Genomic DNA, 15,297 nt, shown 5'->3' on the forward strand with positions numbered 1-15,297 from the left:
CATTGAAAGAACAGCTTATTCAAATCTGTGCATCATAGAAGCTTCCCTGAGAAAGTGATGTTTAAGTTATGAAGAGTATGAGTTAGCCAGATTAAGATGTTTTGGGGGAAGAACATGTACAAAGGCCCAGAAATAAGTGCGAACAGAGCATATTTGGGGACACTGACAAAAGTTAAGTATGACTAAGTATATTACGTGTGTATATTCTGAGGTGAGAGTGGGGCACTCAAGAATGAGCAGAGACAGACTAGAGAGAAGGAAGGGCCAGATCTCAAGACAGTTTAATGAATTTGGACCATATTCTGGGATATGTACCAATCTGTTAAAGGTAGTTTTTCCTGGGGAGTAAGAATGCGTAGAGGTAGGATGACTTCATTTTGTTACTTCAAATACTACCATAGTGTTAGGTATTTATTTTTACAGTGCCACGCATCACTTTTGTAATTCAAATTTTTTAATTAAACAAAAAAACACAGAAGGTTTTAAAAGATTACTCTGCACTGTGGAAAAAATGGACTAGAAGTAGGACAAGACTAGAAGCAGGGAGTGCAGTTAAGAAGCTACGGCAATTAATTAGGTGGTTGGAATTATGAGTAATGGTAGTGGCTACTGAAAGAAGCAAGATATAATTAGAAAGTAAAACTGAAAGCTGTTGGTAAGGAAGAGGGAGAAATTAAAAAGGACAACCAGACTTCTGATGTGGACCAATAAGCAGATGAAGTATAGTGGTGTCTTTCATAAAGTTTGGGAAAACAGGGCATGACATAGGTATAGGTGTAAAACTGAGTTTAGATTTGGTCATATTAAGCTTGAAGTACCTAGAGGACATTCACATGGATATTCACACGGAAGTCTTGAATTTATAACTCGTGGAGAAAAAAAACTGAGTTGTAGAAAGAAATGTAGGTATTCCCAGCATACATATGGTAACTTAAGTTTTGGGAAAGGATGACATTTCCCAGGTATACAAAGAGAGTAAGAATAGAAGCCTGCAACAAAGGCTGGAGGAAGAGCAAGATCTAAAACTGAATTTCTCATAATGATCTGTGACCCATCTGCATCACACTCTCCTGAGGAGTTTGATAAAAATGTGGAAACCTTGGCTCCACCAGCAACCTACTGAATCACTCTCAGTGACCTGGGAATCTGAATTTTAAGCAGGCATCCCAGATTATTTTTGTGCAAAGTTTGAGAACCACTGATCTAGAAGATAAGCAGAGGTGGAAGAGCCAAAACAAAAGACAAAAAGACCCAGAAGGTTAAGAAGGAGCTGTGCTCTGCTCACCCCTAAAGAAAAATGAGAATTTTGTGTCACAGTAGCCAGTGGAAAAGAACATACCCTTCAAAGCACTGTGGGTTGGTGAAAAGGAAGCCATCAATAGATATGTGTTCAATAAATAATTGGGAAAAGTATTTAAAGTTACAATTTATCTCTGTATATTTCCAAACTCCTATTACTACTCTACCATATAAACAAACTTAATACCTGGGTAATTTATAAGAAGAAAAATAATAGTGGGAAATATCTTAAAAAATGGATTGAATGAGAATCACTTTTGATGTCAACGTCTAGTATGAACTGCAGGTGCCTAGCTACTGAATAACCAATATGACCTCCAGGTCCAAGTAAATCCCTTAAGTGTATAAACATAGAAACATGCTCTATGTCAAAAGATGGGTTCAGTTTTGAAAAGCACCAAAATGAAGCTGTCAGCTTCACAGTACAATATGGAGGCTCTCTCCCAGATTAACCAAATCACTTAACATGAGACCAAAATTAAACCACTCCTTCACTTATAAGCTGTTAAAAATCAACAAATAAAGATTTAGCCAGTTTGTCCAACTAAATATGATAGCTGTTCCCTAGGTCATAGTTGCTGAAATAGTTGCTTATCAAACAGTTTTTGCCAAGTTTGCTAAGCTTCAGAACATTAGTTTTGTCAGAAATCTCATTTGTTCTGAGCAGTTAAACAGATCTGTACTCTGAAGACATCTGCTTGACAGGAGGCAAAATGATTAAGTGACCCCCAAATTAATTCACACCTATTTGGGACCCTCCCCCATCCACCCACCCCCAATTTAAAGTTATCACAAAACATTCTGCAAAAGTAAAGCAAACTGGAAAAGAGAAGACATCTACTTCATTTGGTTTTGTTTTTCTTTCTGTTCCTTCCTTTGTAGGTGTTAAGCAGATAAAAAAACGCACTTCAAACTTAGTATAAAGTGCTGGCTTACACATTACTGCAGATAAATACATTTTTACTTATTGTTACCACTAAATGCCATTCATTAGTTGTGTCTTTGGGTGACCCTCTCTCCTATGAGTCGCACCATATATTCTTTAAGAATTTTTTCCAAATCTAAAATGCCATGGTTCTAAGACTGGAGGAGAGGGAAACAGCAGCAAAGAAAATAAATAATATAATGTTATGAGAGAGTTGATAATCTAAATTTTCAAGTTTTAGACCTAACTAACATTTTTCAAGAGTTCATCTGTTAGCTGGTAAGCTGTAACATGAAGCGTACATTTTTCCAAAGAAATGATGTGACAGATAGGCTCTTAGGCTAATTCACAAAAGTTTATTTAACCTTCAGTGCAAGAAAACTGCTAGGCACTTGTGATTAAAATAGAAAACAGGTGTTGCCACAAGAGTAATTAAGCAAAAACAATGTCAAAATGAAACAAACAAAAATTTATCTTGAAGTCAAACAAAAGATCTAGTTACTGTAGATCTTCCTAGCAACTAGATTATAAAAGCTCATACCTCAAGTCCATGGACTCCAAGTTAAGGACTCTTGCTTAAATAAGGTGAGAGGATCTTACTAGTTTTCAGGTACAGGGACATTAGGGGTTCAGAAGTATGCCAAAGCCCAAAGCTGGGAGAACGGCACAGAGCTGGAGAGGAGAAAGAGAGGAGGGGCTTTTCTTAGACGTCCTCTGACTGCAGTGGGAAATGAACTTAGTGACTGGAGCATTCTCTTCACATCCCAGCTCCAGTATTCCCTGTACAACACTCCTGGGAGTTCAGTGGCAGCTCAGTAAACACAGAGCCTAAAAACATGGATGGCATGCTTCCTAGATGGAGCCGGGACTGTGGAAAGGAACAACTAACTCCCTGAGTCGCCACACCAAGTACTGGACACCTGCTACTGCCAGAAGCAGCTCAGCTTGGACTGCGAGGAGGCTGCCTGTAGCAATGTCTGCTTCCCTGCTCTGACTGAAAGGCCCATTTCAACCCCCCAAAGATCTAAGGCTTCCAATATATATGCGTGTTCACAAGTCTGCAGTCTGTAACTTGTGGGTGCCTATCTTTATCATCTGCTAAGGCTTGAAATAGGAAAGCCAAACGAATGTTCTCTTCTTCTGGGAAGGACTGCTTACTGTACTTAAAACTTTAACTATTATGATGGAAAATGTCCCTATCTAAGTCTGTATTTTGGGCAATTCAGATTTTTAATTCATAAGTACTTACCCACATTCACTCTGGAAAACAATGATCTATTACACTTAATTTGGATAGGTTTAAATATCAAGTGAAGGACGTCCCTGGTGGCGCAGTGGTTAAGAATCCGCCTGCCAATGCAGGGAACACGGGTTCGAGCCCTGGTCCGGGAAGATCCCACATACCACGGAGCAACTAGCCTGTGTGCCATAACTACTGGGCCTACGCTCTAGAGCCCACGAGCCACAACCACTGACCCCACGCGCCACAACTACCGAAGCCCAAGTGCCTTGAGTCCATGCTCCGTAACGAGAAGCCACCACAATGAGAAGCCCATGCACCGCAACAAAGAGCAGCCCCCGCTCACCACACTAAAGAAAGCCCGCACACAGCAACGAAGACCCAGCACAGCCAGAAATAAATTAATTAATTAAGATAAAAGTTAAAAAAAAATTAAAATAAATATCGAGTGAAGAGTTTCAAAAGCTATTTTCTAAGACCTGCTATTTCAGTTTGCCCTTAACCCTTTCCCTAATATTAGGCAACTTTAAAAATGAAATCGGGGGATTTCCCTAGTGGCGCAGTGGTTAAGAATCTGCCTGCCATTGTAGGGGACACGGGTTTGAGCCCTGGTCTGGGAAGATCCCACATGCCGCGGAGCAACCAAGCCCGTGCGCCACAACTACTGAAGCCCGCGTGTGTAGAGCCCGTGCTCTGCAACAAGAGAAGCCACTGCAATGAGAAGCCCGCACACCCCAACGAAGAGTAGCCCGGGCTCAACACAACTAGAGAAAGCCCGCGCGCAGCAACGAAGACCCAATTAGCCAAAAATAAATATATAAATAAACGTATAAAATAAAAAAAAATTTTTTAAAAATGAAATCAGGGAGCTCCCTGGTGGCCTAGTGGTTACGATTCCAGGCTCTCATTGCCGTGGCCCAGGTTCAATCCCTGGTCAGGGAACTGAGATCCTGCAAGCCGTGCGGCACAGCCAAAAGAATGAAATACTTCTGTTCTCACTCAGAAGTTATAACTAAAAACAAGGAGCAAGGGATTTGGTACGCCTGGTAAGACACAGTACATATACTAAATTTTACTTTATTTTTTTTATGTGGACCATTTTTTAAGTCTTTATTGAATTTGTTACAATATTGCTTCTGTTTTATGTTTTGGTTTTTTGGCGGTGAGGCATGTGGGATCTTAGCTCCCTGACCAGGGATCGAACCCGCTCCCCATGCATTGGACAGCAAAGGTCTAACCACTACACCGCCAGGGAAGTTCCTATACTAAATTTTAATTAGTTATGTTTCTGAAAGCATGAATAGATCTGCAGTACACCCAAATCCACATACTAAAGAGACCTTTCAATTCTTTAATAAGTATACCCAAATGTGATAATTAAGCACAATGTAAATTAAGGTTTGGATTCTGCCTGCAGTCAAATTACTGCCAGGAAGGGCTGCATGGGTAATGTATGCAGAGCTATCAGAGTGGAACTCAGAAGCTGACTGTGAGGTCCAACTCTCTTACTTTATTTACATGCGCTTTTCCCCTCAGATTAAATCCAACTTCCCTCCCCTGGCCTCTTGTTACACTGTAGTCACCAACTTTATTTCTTCTGGTATAAAATTTTGTAGTTGCCTGGACTTAACACTGTAAATGTTATGTAGCAAAGTACTGGAAAATTCACCAAAGAGGATCACTAAAAAGGCATGTAGGAAAGAAATCTTGCTTTCCTAACTCTAAGCCTAACTACCTACTGTAGGAGTGACTTGGAAGAGATCCAGAAGATTCTGTAGATTTCTCCCTTTCTCAAGCAAGTTTTTAGTAACCCCTACCTTTCCCCCACCAAAACATATGTACCCAATGTGCAAAAAGAAGGAATGTGTTAAAAAACAAAAACCAAATCAGATTCTACTTTCCCTTTGCAATGTTCAGCATATAAATACATTTCTACCAGCTTTCTACCACTTTTCAGGTGGGCTACTTTCTCAGCTGAGTAGCTGGACATCAAAATGAGAAGAAGTCAACGTCAGGGAATATAAATAGCTGTGACCCAAAACAATACTGCAAAAGAGCCAATAGGAGAAGGGCTCCCCAAAATGCAGCAGGACTTAACGCCACATCTCCCTTCATAAGGGCCTCAGGGAAAACCATCATCTGGAGAGAGAAGAAGGACAGAAGCAACCAGGATTCACACAAGATTTCCAATCTTTTGTTAGAGGTGAATTTGTAAGTGTTGTCTAGGGTTTCTGAAACACACATGTATATTTTAAATCTCAGCTGGTATGGCCATGAAAAGGAAATTTTTTTCTAATGTAACTTAGGTATAGAGAAATGCCACCCCACAGAGTCAGTCTTTTCTCAGATATACACTGAAAACCACTGACTTTTAAATTGCTTTACTCATTCATTATATTTAAGACAAAATCTGCCATCACGTGGTGAATCTAAATGTGAACCTCACTTTACACAAAGGTAAGCCTAGCATTGTGTTCCTATCACCATTCATTACATACAACCCAGTACTTTCACAGGACAATGGTTAATACATTGCAGATCGGTGGGCTCAATTAAATTGCATGGGGCACACAGATCACTTTCTAAATGTTTGCTGGACTTTATAGGATTGTTCTCAGGTGTTGGAAGTCATTAAGTTTATCAAGTTTCTGTAGCAGAATACACACTCACGCATTCTTTAGGCATCAGCAGCATTCACAAAATACAGGCCATCAGAAAGTTATGTAAGAAAAGCAGCCTCTCCTCTGAAGAATTAATTCAACCTGACAAGAATCCGGGAAATCGCATATCCTCCCTGAGGGGCTGGGTCACAGCAACTAGGTAAAGAAACAATGCAAAGAACACTGGGATACTAGGGCGGTTGACTGCTGAAAAGATGCAGGCAACGCCACCAGAGGCATCCTCAAGCATTCCTTCGCAAAGAGAGTGTGCGTGTTGTGTCTAATGAGCCCCTGCTGACCTGGGTAACGGTACCAGCTGAAACCACCACAGCTTGACACGAACGCCAGCATGTGGGACAGGAGACTGGGGGAAGTAGCATTAGGTGACACACTGCCTAGGGGTGCCGAAGCTGTCACCTCCCTAGGACTCGCGCACACCCGGGCGCTGCCACCTGCTTTCTACTTCCTCGGGGAGGGCTGGTGACGCGTGGGCCAGAGAGGCACCAGAGGAGGGATAATGAATCCGGGTTTTAAAGCTAGGGAGCCAGATAATGTCCCCAGGACCCGAACTCCCGGGGAGAGTCGCCCGGCCCCAGGGGTGGAAGCCTGAGAACTTGCAGGCAGCCGAGGCCAGGTCCAGGACACAAGTGGGAAGGGGACCGGTTGGAGGGCGGAGGTCGGCCACACCGCGACACCGGGACCGTGGGACTGCAGGCTGGGGGCGGGGCCGCCCGGAGCCAAACAGCCAGGGGCCGGGCCGGGCCGGGGAATCCCCCCCGGGCGAGGGCGGGCGCGGGCGGAGAGGGACACCCTGGCCGCTACCTGCTGCTGGATCTTCCCGTCCTCCGTGACGACCCAGTGCGTGGTGGCGAAGGCCCCTCGAGCTGCCACACTCAGCAAGGCGGAAAGGCTGAGGAACCAGCCTGGACTGGAGCACGGCGGCAGCTCGCACCGTCCGCGGACCCCTACTGCCGCCGCCATCTTGCCCCCCCTAGCCCGGGCGCTCACACCGGAAGCGGAAATGGACCCCCGCCGTTCGCCATGTTGGGGAGGTCGACGCTGGAGGAGGAGGAGGAGGAGGAGGAGGAGGAGGAGCCGAGGGGGCGCTGCCCGCTGACTACCGGCTTCCTCGGCCTCGGGCTCGGTTTAGGCGGTGGGGAAGCGCGGCCTCTGACGCTGGCCCAATTTGGCTTCAGGTCGGAGACCGCTTTCTCATTATTGTTTTCCTGTGCGCGATACGATCTCGGAGCGTGAGAACCAGAGGGAGAGAAAAGTAGTGTTCCAGTTGGAGCCTAAGCCAAAATGAGAGGGCTCAGAGTATATACATGCAACTCTTTGGTTTAAAAAAAAATTATTTTTATTTCTGATTGTGTCAAATGGTTGGAAAATAAAAGGTGTGCTTTCGAAACATCTAAGGGAAGGGATAGGTTCTCTTTTATTCTTAAAACCTCACAATAGGGGGAGCTTCAGAATTGGAAGTGTTGTTGGTCTAGGGCAGCGCCGTCCAGTAGAAACGTAACGCCAGCCGTGAACCACAAAAAAAAAAATGAAATAACATCTTATTTAACCCATTATATACAGTATATTATTAGTTCAGTGTGAAATCTATTAGATTATTATTAACATCTAATTATTATTAGAAATTACTGAGATATTTATTTTTGTACCAAGTTTTCGAAATCCGTTTGCATTTTACGCTTATAGCTCATCTAAATTCGGACTAGCCAGATTTCAGGGGCTAAATAGCCACGTGTGGCTGGCTAGTGGCTACCTTACTGAACATCACAGGTCTAGATCTGGAGACCAGCAGCATTGGCATCACCTGGGAGCTTATTAAAAAAGCACATTCTTGGGCTACCCTGGTGGCGCAGTGGTTGAGAATCCGCCTGCCGCCTCTGCAGGGGACACGGGTTCACGCCCCAGTCCGGGAGGATCCTACATGCTGCGGAGCGGCTGGGCCCGTGAGCCACGGCCGCTGGGCCTGCGTGTCCGGAGCCTGTGCTCCGCAGCGGGAGAGGCCACAACAGTGAGAGGCCCGCGTACCGCAAAAAAAAAAAAAAAAAAGCACATTCTTGGCTCTTCTGTCTCTTCCCATCAGATTCTACCTTTTAACTAGAGCCCCGGGTGACTGGTATGTCCATTAAAGTTTGAGAAGCACTTCCTTCTAGTGCATCAACACGCAGGCCAAGCGGACTAGCCTGGCTTCTAGGTTCTAGCTAGCTATGTCGTTTTAGGTGCGTCAGGGCTGCCTTCTAGCTATATGTGTCATTTTATGTTTAGATTCATTATGCTTTGGGGTTTTTTCTTTGGGAAAAGGAAGATGAGAATTATGCCTGACCACTTCCCTACTCAGGTGTATTGCAAGAAAACAAATAATTGCCAAGTGTTTAAATATCACTTCATGCTATGGAAGCCGTTACCACAGTACTGGCTTTTTGTGTCTTCTTAGAGCAGCTTTTCTTAGGAGTACTGAAGTGATGAGCATTACTTTCATTAAAAATGCATGGCTTACCTGCTTTTTTTGCCTGATACTCTGCTAGACCCTGGGTATGAAAATCTGACCACTGAGCAATCTGGTGGGATATTGGCAAGGTAACAATTTACATATAGGATATTGGGGGTGTGTAAGGGCTCATGTGTAGAAGAGACAGACCAACCAAGTGAAAGTCTTAGAGCAAAGGTGCTGTTTTAGGCAGAATAAGCGCTAAGCATGAAAAGGTGAAATTGGTGGCAAATTGCAAAGGTTTCTTGTATGTTCTCAGCATCTTATTTTTAGGCATAGAAGTAAACCCTACTTGTGTATAAAGCTACTAAATAATGACAGTCACCATCATCTAACATTGGTTGAGTGTTTAATACATACTGGGCACTGTACACACATAGTTCTAATTAATCTTCACTAACTTACCAGGCGTAGGCTAGTTAAGTAATTTGGCCAAGATCATACAGCTAATAAGCAGCAGAACTCAGATTTGCATTCAGGTCTACCTAACTTTAGAGCCTGAGCAAGGATGAAGGACGGTGAGGAGTTTGAAAGAAGCTCCGGCATCACCTCTTTTGGCCATCAGCAATTTCTTTGACATGCACAAGTTAACTTGCAAAGGGGCGGAATAGTAACTTCTATAGCTTTAACGTACCACCCACCTTCGTTTTCCTTAAATGATAACCCTTGTCCTTTGGGATCCTGTGTGTGTTTTCTGTTGCTATGTAACAAATTACCACAAAATTTAGCAGCTTAACATAGTTATTATCTCAGTTTCCATGGGTCAAGAGTCTGGCATGGCGTGTGTGGGTTCTCTGCTCAGTGTCTCACATGGCTTATACCAAGGTTGCAATCTCACCTGAGGCTCAGGAGCTTTTCCCAAATGCTTTCAAGTTTTTACAGAGTTCAGTTCTTTGCTGTTATAGGACCGAGGTCCCAGTTTTCTTGCTGGCTACTGACTGTCCTCATTCTCAACTCCTAGGTCACCCACCATGCCTTGCCATGTGGCTTTCTCAGCACGGCAGATGTTTCTTCAAGGCAAGCAGGGAAATGTCTCCATCACTTATATCTCTGACTTCTTCCATCTCTGATCTCTAGGCCCAGATTTTAAGCATACATGTGATTAGATAAGGTCTACCTGGATAACCTCTCTTTTGAGTAGCCCCATATGAACTGATTAGTAACCTTAGTGACATCTGCAAAAATTCCCTTTGCCATATAACATAAAACTGAGGAATGATATCATATTCACGCATTTTCCCCACTTTCAAGGGAGAAGATTTTATGAGGGCAAGGATCATTGGGGGGTCATCTTAGAATCCTGCCTGCCACAGATCCTGACTGCCTAGTTCCACACCTCTAGTCTTACTGAACTATGTTTTAAGCATCACACAGTAACACTTAGAAGTGCTCTTGCTCATCTTGTTCCTTGCCTAAAATCCCTCTCTTGCTCTTTTAAAATATATTATTTAAGGTATAGCTTAAATCCCAGATTGTAAAAAAAAATCTGTCAACTTCTATTTGCCTCCTCTGAATTCTGTAACACTAATAGGACAATTAATACCATGTTGCTTTGTGATATTACTTTGTACATTTTGAACAGCTAAACTCTTGAGTAGCTCTTTGTTTAACTAGTTAGACTGTTAGCATCTGAGGGCAGGAAGCATTTCCTATACTAATGTATTTTTATCTTCCATAAAGCTTCCATACTTAAGTGGTTAGTTTGTTTAGTATTTTATACCCCCAAAAGGTAGCTTTCCCATTTTATGTGACTAAAACAATGAAAACTTCTAATCCAAATAAAATTGTTGCTACCAATTTTCTACATCCAAATAGATCACCTGTTACCCTTCTTTTATTCTGTTGTTCTAAGACCTGATATTTTTTCCATTTTAAGTACATATTTTCTCTTCATGCTTACATAAAACCTGTAGAAATATAAGATGGTAGTTACCAAAATTGCTGATAATCTCTAAATTGTGATTCAATTCTTAGTTGAACAAATGATAGGAAAACCCATAACTGCATGTAATTTGGTCTTTCAGCATAAAGTATTTTAGCACATAGGTCCTTTAATTTATCACTATCATTATAGATTTTTTTTTTTATAGATTTTTTTTGAAGTTGGGAATTGGACAATGATAAAATGATCTTTCTGGATTATTAATTTCCTCTCTTGGGCCACTTTATTTGAATGTTGTGAAGGATTTCTATACTGTTTATTTCTTAGAGAAAATACTTAAGATATAAATATTCCTGAGAGAGTTAACACCCCGGTTTAAATTCTGTTAAATGATTATCTTTTGCTTCATAGTAAACCAACGTAAATCTTTGTGGATTAAATTTTAAGCTTTAAACCATGATTTATTATATATTTTTTGGCTGGACTCAGTTGGTGGTTCTGCCCCTCCTGCTGTTAGCTGGGGTCACTCATAAGGCTTCATACAGCTGGGACCCTGGCTGGGTTTGGAACGTTCCCAAATGGCTTCACTCATGCCTAGTGCTTACCAGGAGTGGCTGAAATGGCTAGGGGTGGCTGGGCCTCTCTCTCTCAGTCCCAGTAGTTAGTTACAGAGGTTTCTTACGTGGTGGCTCAGGGCTCCAAAAGAGTGAAAGTAGAAGCTGTCAGGCTCCTTGAGGGCCAGGCCCAGAAAAGTGTCACTTCTGCATTCTGTTGATCAAAGAAAGTAACAAGGCTGGCCCAGATTTCAGGGGAAATGGAAACACTCATCTTGATAAGTGAAGCAGCATGTTTGATTGGGAATAGAAGGAATTATTGGCAGCCTGCTACATATAGTTAATTCCTTCAGTGATTTTGAACTGGTGGAGGTTGAAAGGGTGGATAGGGAGGGAGGCTGGTTATGGCAGGAGGGGCTATCCAGGTGTATCTCCCCAGCAGCCATACACAAAGTGAAGAGGGTTTTCAAAGAAGAGACAGGGGATACCTAAATATTAATTTCATTAGAAATTATGAAACGTAGTAATTTCATTTAGAAATTGTTCGCCAGTAGTGTGGCAGTCTGAAGCATGAGGACTACTTTGGATGAGACCAAGTGTCAAATCAGCCCAGGATTCTAACTCACAGTGACACTAGGGCTGCTCTGAGGATAACATGATGGTCAGCCTCAAAAGACTTTTCCTGATACAGACTTACCAGCCATTAATTTATACAAATCTTTGCAGCTGTTAATACATTTGGGGGCGACAGTTTCTATGGAGTAATTGTATTGTGACTGTTCAGTCTGTAAGTAGCTACAGGTCATACCCACCCCACCCCCAGCTTTTACTCCCTCACATACACCCAACTTTCAGTATCCTGATTTTATGATTAAATCCAAGTTCATTCTATTCAAACCTTTTAGTGCGTTTGTGCTTTTTGATCTTATCCATCACTTTATAGCATACCAAGTTTTAGTTTTTCCTTCTAGAAATACCATTCCTTCATCTTTTATTTGCTCTTGTTTCCTATTCTTACGTATTTCTTGAAGAATACAGACTGGAACTGTATGTAGTAGTCTGTCTAGGCTTTGTCTCAGATCTTGTTTCTCTTATCAACTCTTTATGATGACCAGAATTTTACTTTCTTATTTGTGGCTATATTAGTTTTAAATGTACAACTTCTAGGAATAAATCTACAGTTTCTTAGGATTTTGATAAATTAGATTTCATTTGTTTTAGTTTCCATCACACTTGCTAGAATTAAATCCCACTTGCTGTTTTCTACCCATCAGAACTGATTTGAGTTCCTCCTATGGTTTCCAAAATGGGGAGGAAGGATAGTGAGCTGAAGGAGCACCCTGTACATGGTCCTGTGCCCAGCATGGGCGGAAAGGCTTCCCAGGGAGAGTGAAATCTAGTGTGACCTGAAGAAGGAATGTTAGTCTGATGAATGGGAGAGGGAGAGTCAGGGAACAAAGATTTTCCAGACAGAGGAAACATGCCCCAGGATCAGAAAGAGCATGTCCCCTTTGAGTTACTGAAAGTAGTTCATCGAAGGTGAGTTTAGGAGTTCTGGGGTCGAGATTAGGAACCTAAGCACTTTGAGAACTCATTCTTTAGCACAGCCTGGTATTCTTAAAGCCAAGGGTTCTGCACGTTTTGTTGCCTCCATTTCAAATGCCTTTCCTTGAGATCTTCACTAGGCTGGCTCCAAATCATCGTCCAGGACTCAGCTCAAATGAATTCCTCAGAGACTTTTTCTAACCATTCTATGTGAGCTCTTACAAATGATCACCTTAGAATGCTTCAGTGTCCTCATAACACTCCTCTCTGAAATCAGCTTATTAATTAGCCTCTGCATAATAGAATGTAAACTCCATGAGAGTTTGCCTGTCTTGTTTACCACTATATCCTCAGCATAAAACACTGCCTCCTACTTATTATTTATTGAAAGCTTACTATGTACTAAGCATTGTTTTAGATGTATGGGATTATCAATGAATAAAATGCAAAAATCCTTACCTTTGTGGCATTTTAGCCATGTTACATTCTACCAGGGGGAGACACTAAAAATATGGTAAATTATTGGGTTGGCCAAAAGGCTCGTCCATTTTTTTCCGTAAGATGGCTCTAGTAGCACTTGTCTTTAACTTCATTCGAAACAATTTTGTTAGATTGTATGTGACAGCTGTCATGTCAGCATTTAAAAAAAGACTTATCAAAATTGGTGAATTTTTGTGTAGCCATTTTAATATTGAAGTTGGAAGAAAAAAAGCAACATTTTTGGCATATCATGCTTTATTATGTCAATAAAGGAAAAAATGCAACCGAAACGCAAACAAAGATTCGTGCAGTGTATGGAGAAGGTGCTGTGACTGATTGAACGTGTCAAAAGTGGTTTGCGACGTTTCGTGCTGGAGATCTCTCGCTGGACGATGCTCCATGGTCAGGTAGACCAGTTACAGTTGATAGCGATCAAATCGAGACATTAATTGAGAACAATTAACGTTAAACCATGCAGGAGATAGCTGACATACTCAAAAAATCCAAATCAAGTGTTGAAAATCATTTGCACCAGCTTGGTTACGTGAATCGCTTTGATGTTTGGATTCCACATAAGCAAAACCTTCTGGACCGTATTTCCGCATGTGATTCTCTACTGAAACGTAATGAAAATGTTCCGTTTTTAAAACAAACTGTGATGGGCGATGAAAAGTGGATACTGTACAATAATGTGGAACGGAAGAGATCGTGGGGCAAGCGAAATAAACCACCACCAACCACACCAAAGGCCGGTCTTCATCCAAAGGTGATGTGTACATGGTGGGATTGGGAGTCCTCTATTATGAGCTCCTTCTGGAAAACCAAGTGATTAATTCCAACAAGTACGGCTCCCAATTAGACCAACTGAAAGCAGCACCTGACAAAAAGCATCCAGAGCTAGTCAACAGAAAACGCATAAATTTCCATCAGGATAACATTAAGTCTGCATGTTTCTTTGATGACCAGGCAAAAACTGTTACAGCTTGGCTGGGAAGTTCTGATTCGTCCGCTGTATTCACCAGCCATTGCACGTTCGGCTTTCCACTTATTTCGGTCTTTACAAAATTCTCTTAATGGAAAAAATTTCAATTCCCTGGAAGGCTGTATAAGGCACCTGGAACAATTCTTTGTTTCGAAAAGATAAAAAGTTTTGGGAAGATGGAATTATGAAGTTGCCTGAAAAATGGCAGAAGGTAGTGGAATAAAAGGGTGAATACATTGTTCAATAAAGTTCTTGGTGAAAATGAAAAATGCCTTTGTTTTTACTTAAAAACTGAAAGCAATTTTTGGCTAACCCAATATACAGTATAATTAGGATAGTATGTTAGAAGTTGGCAAATGCTCCAGAGAACATTGAGTAGGGTAAGTGGGTTCTGAAGTCTTGGCAGGGTAGAAAGGGGCATTGCGGTATTAAACAGGATTCTTGAGAAGGTGATCTTTGAGGAATCGAAGGGGTGGAGTCAGACAGGCAGATATGTGGCTAGAAGGAACAGCCAGTGCAGATTCTAAGGTAGGAGTGTGTCTTTGCCTAGCTGCATGAAGCTGACTGACTGGGGCAGAGCAGCAGCTGAGGTCAGAAACTTTTAAGCCATGGCAGTGTTTTTGATTTTTATTCTAAAACGAGGAGTCATTGAACAGCTTCAAGTAGAAGAGTGTATGTTTCTTTGCTGCTGTGTTTAGAACAGGCTATAGTCAAGTGTAATAGCTGGGAGATCAATCAGGAGGCTATTATGAAACTCCAGGCAAGAAAGGATGGACATAGACATTTGGCAGTCCTCAGCATGTAGATGGTATTACAGACATAGGACTGGATGTGATCACCAAGAGAATTTAGGTAACTTTTTCTGATCCATCCTTGGTGCTACTTCAGGAAAACAAATAAAGGCTGGGAGTCAAAATAAGAAGTTGCTTTACATAATAACTTGAGGGAAGAAATTATTTCATAATGATTTGGCAAGTATCTGATGTTTTGCTTTGACAGAAAGAACCAAATCCTTTTTTCAGAAGGGTATTAGCTTCTAAAAATAAATCCAAAAGGTTGAAAATGAAAGATAACTTGTAATACTGAACCCTTGAAAGCAGAGCAGTATTTTTTCCATCTTTATATTTTCATGGTCTAACACACTGTTTGGCACATGAGAAGCAATGAATAAATGTTTAATGAATATCCAGGAATCTGAAGTTATAATCGTAACACAAGACACAAAAC

At 41.8% G+C, this 15,297-nt stretch overlaps 1 protein-coding gene across 3 annotated transcripts in view; it reads right to left on the bottom strand.

Moving 5' to 3' along the window:
- Positions 1 to 7,141, bottom strand: part of TTC17 (tetratricopeptide repeat domain 17) — a 153,621-nt gene extending 146,480 nt beyond the window's left edge. For 2 of the 3 annotated variants that reach the window (XM_004264025.4, XM_004264024.3), the window contains exon 1: positions 6,947 to 7,141. In XM_004264025.4, the coding sequence (XP_004264073.1) occupies positions 6,947 to 7,105 (159 nt within the window). In that variant the 5' untranslated portion in view covers positions 7,106 to 7,141. The remainder of the gene's footprint in view (positions 1 to 6,946) is intronic. The other variant, XM_033411026.2, reaches the window with a different exon arrangement.
- Between the last annotated feature and the right edge of the window lie 8,156 nt (positions 7,142 to 15,297).

This window comes from Orcinus orca, chromosome 8 (assembly GCF_937001465.1).
Source record: "Orcinus orca chromosome 8, mOrcOrc1.1, whole genome shotgun sequence".
NCBI classification, from domain to species: domain Eukaryota; kingdom Metazoa; phylum Chordata; class Mammalia; order Artiodactyla; family Delphinidae; genus Orcinus; species Orcinus orca.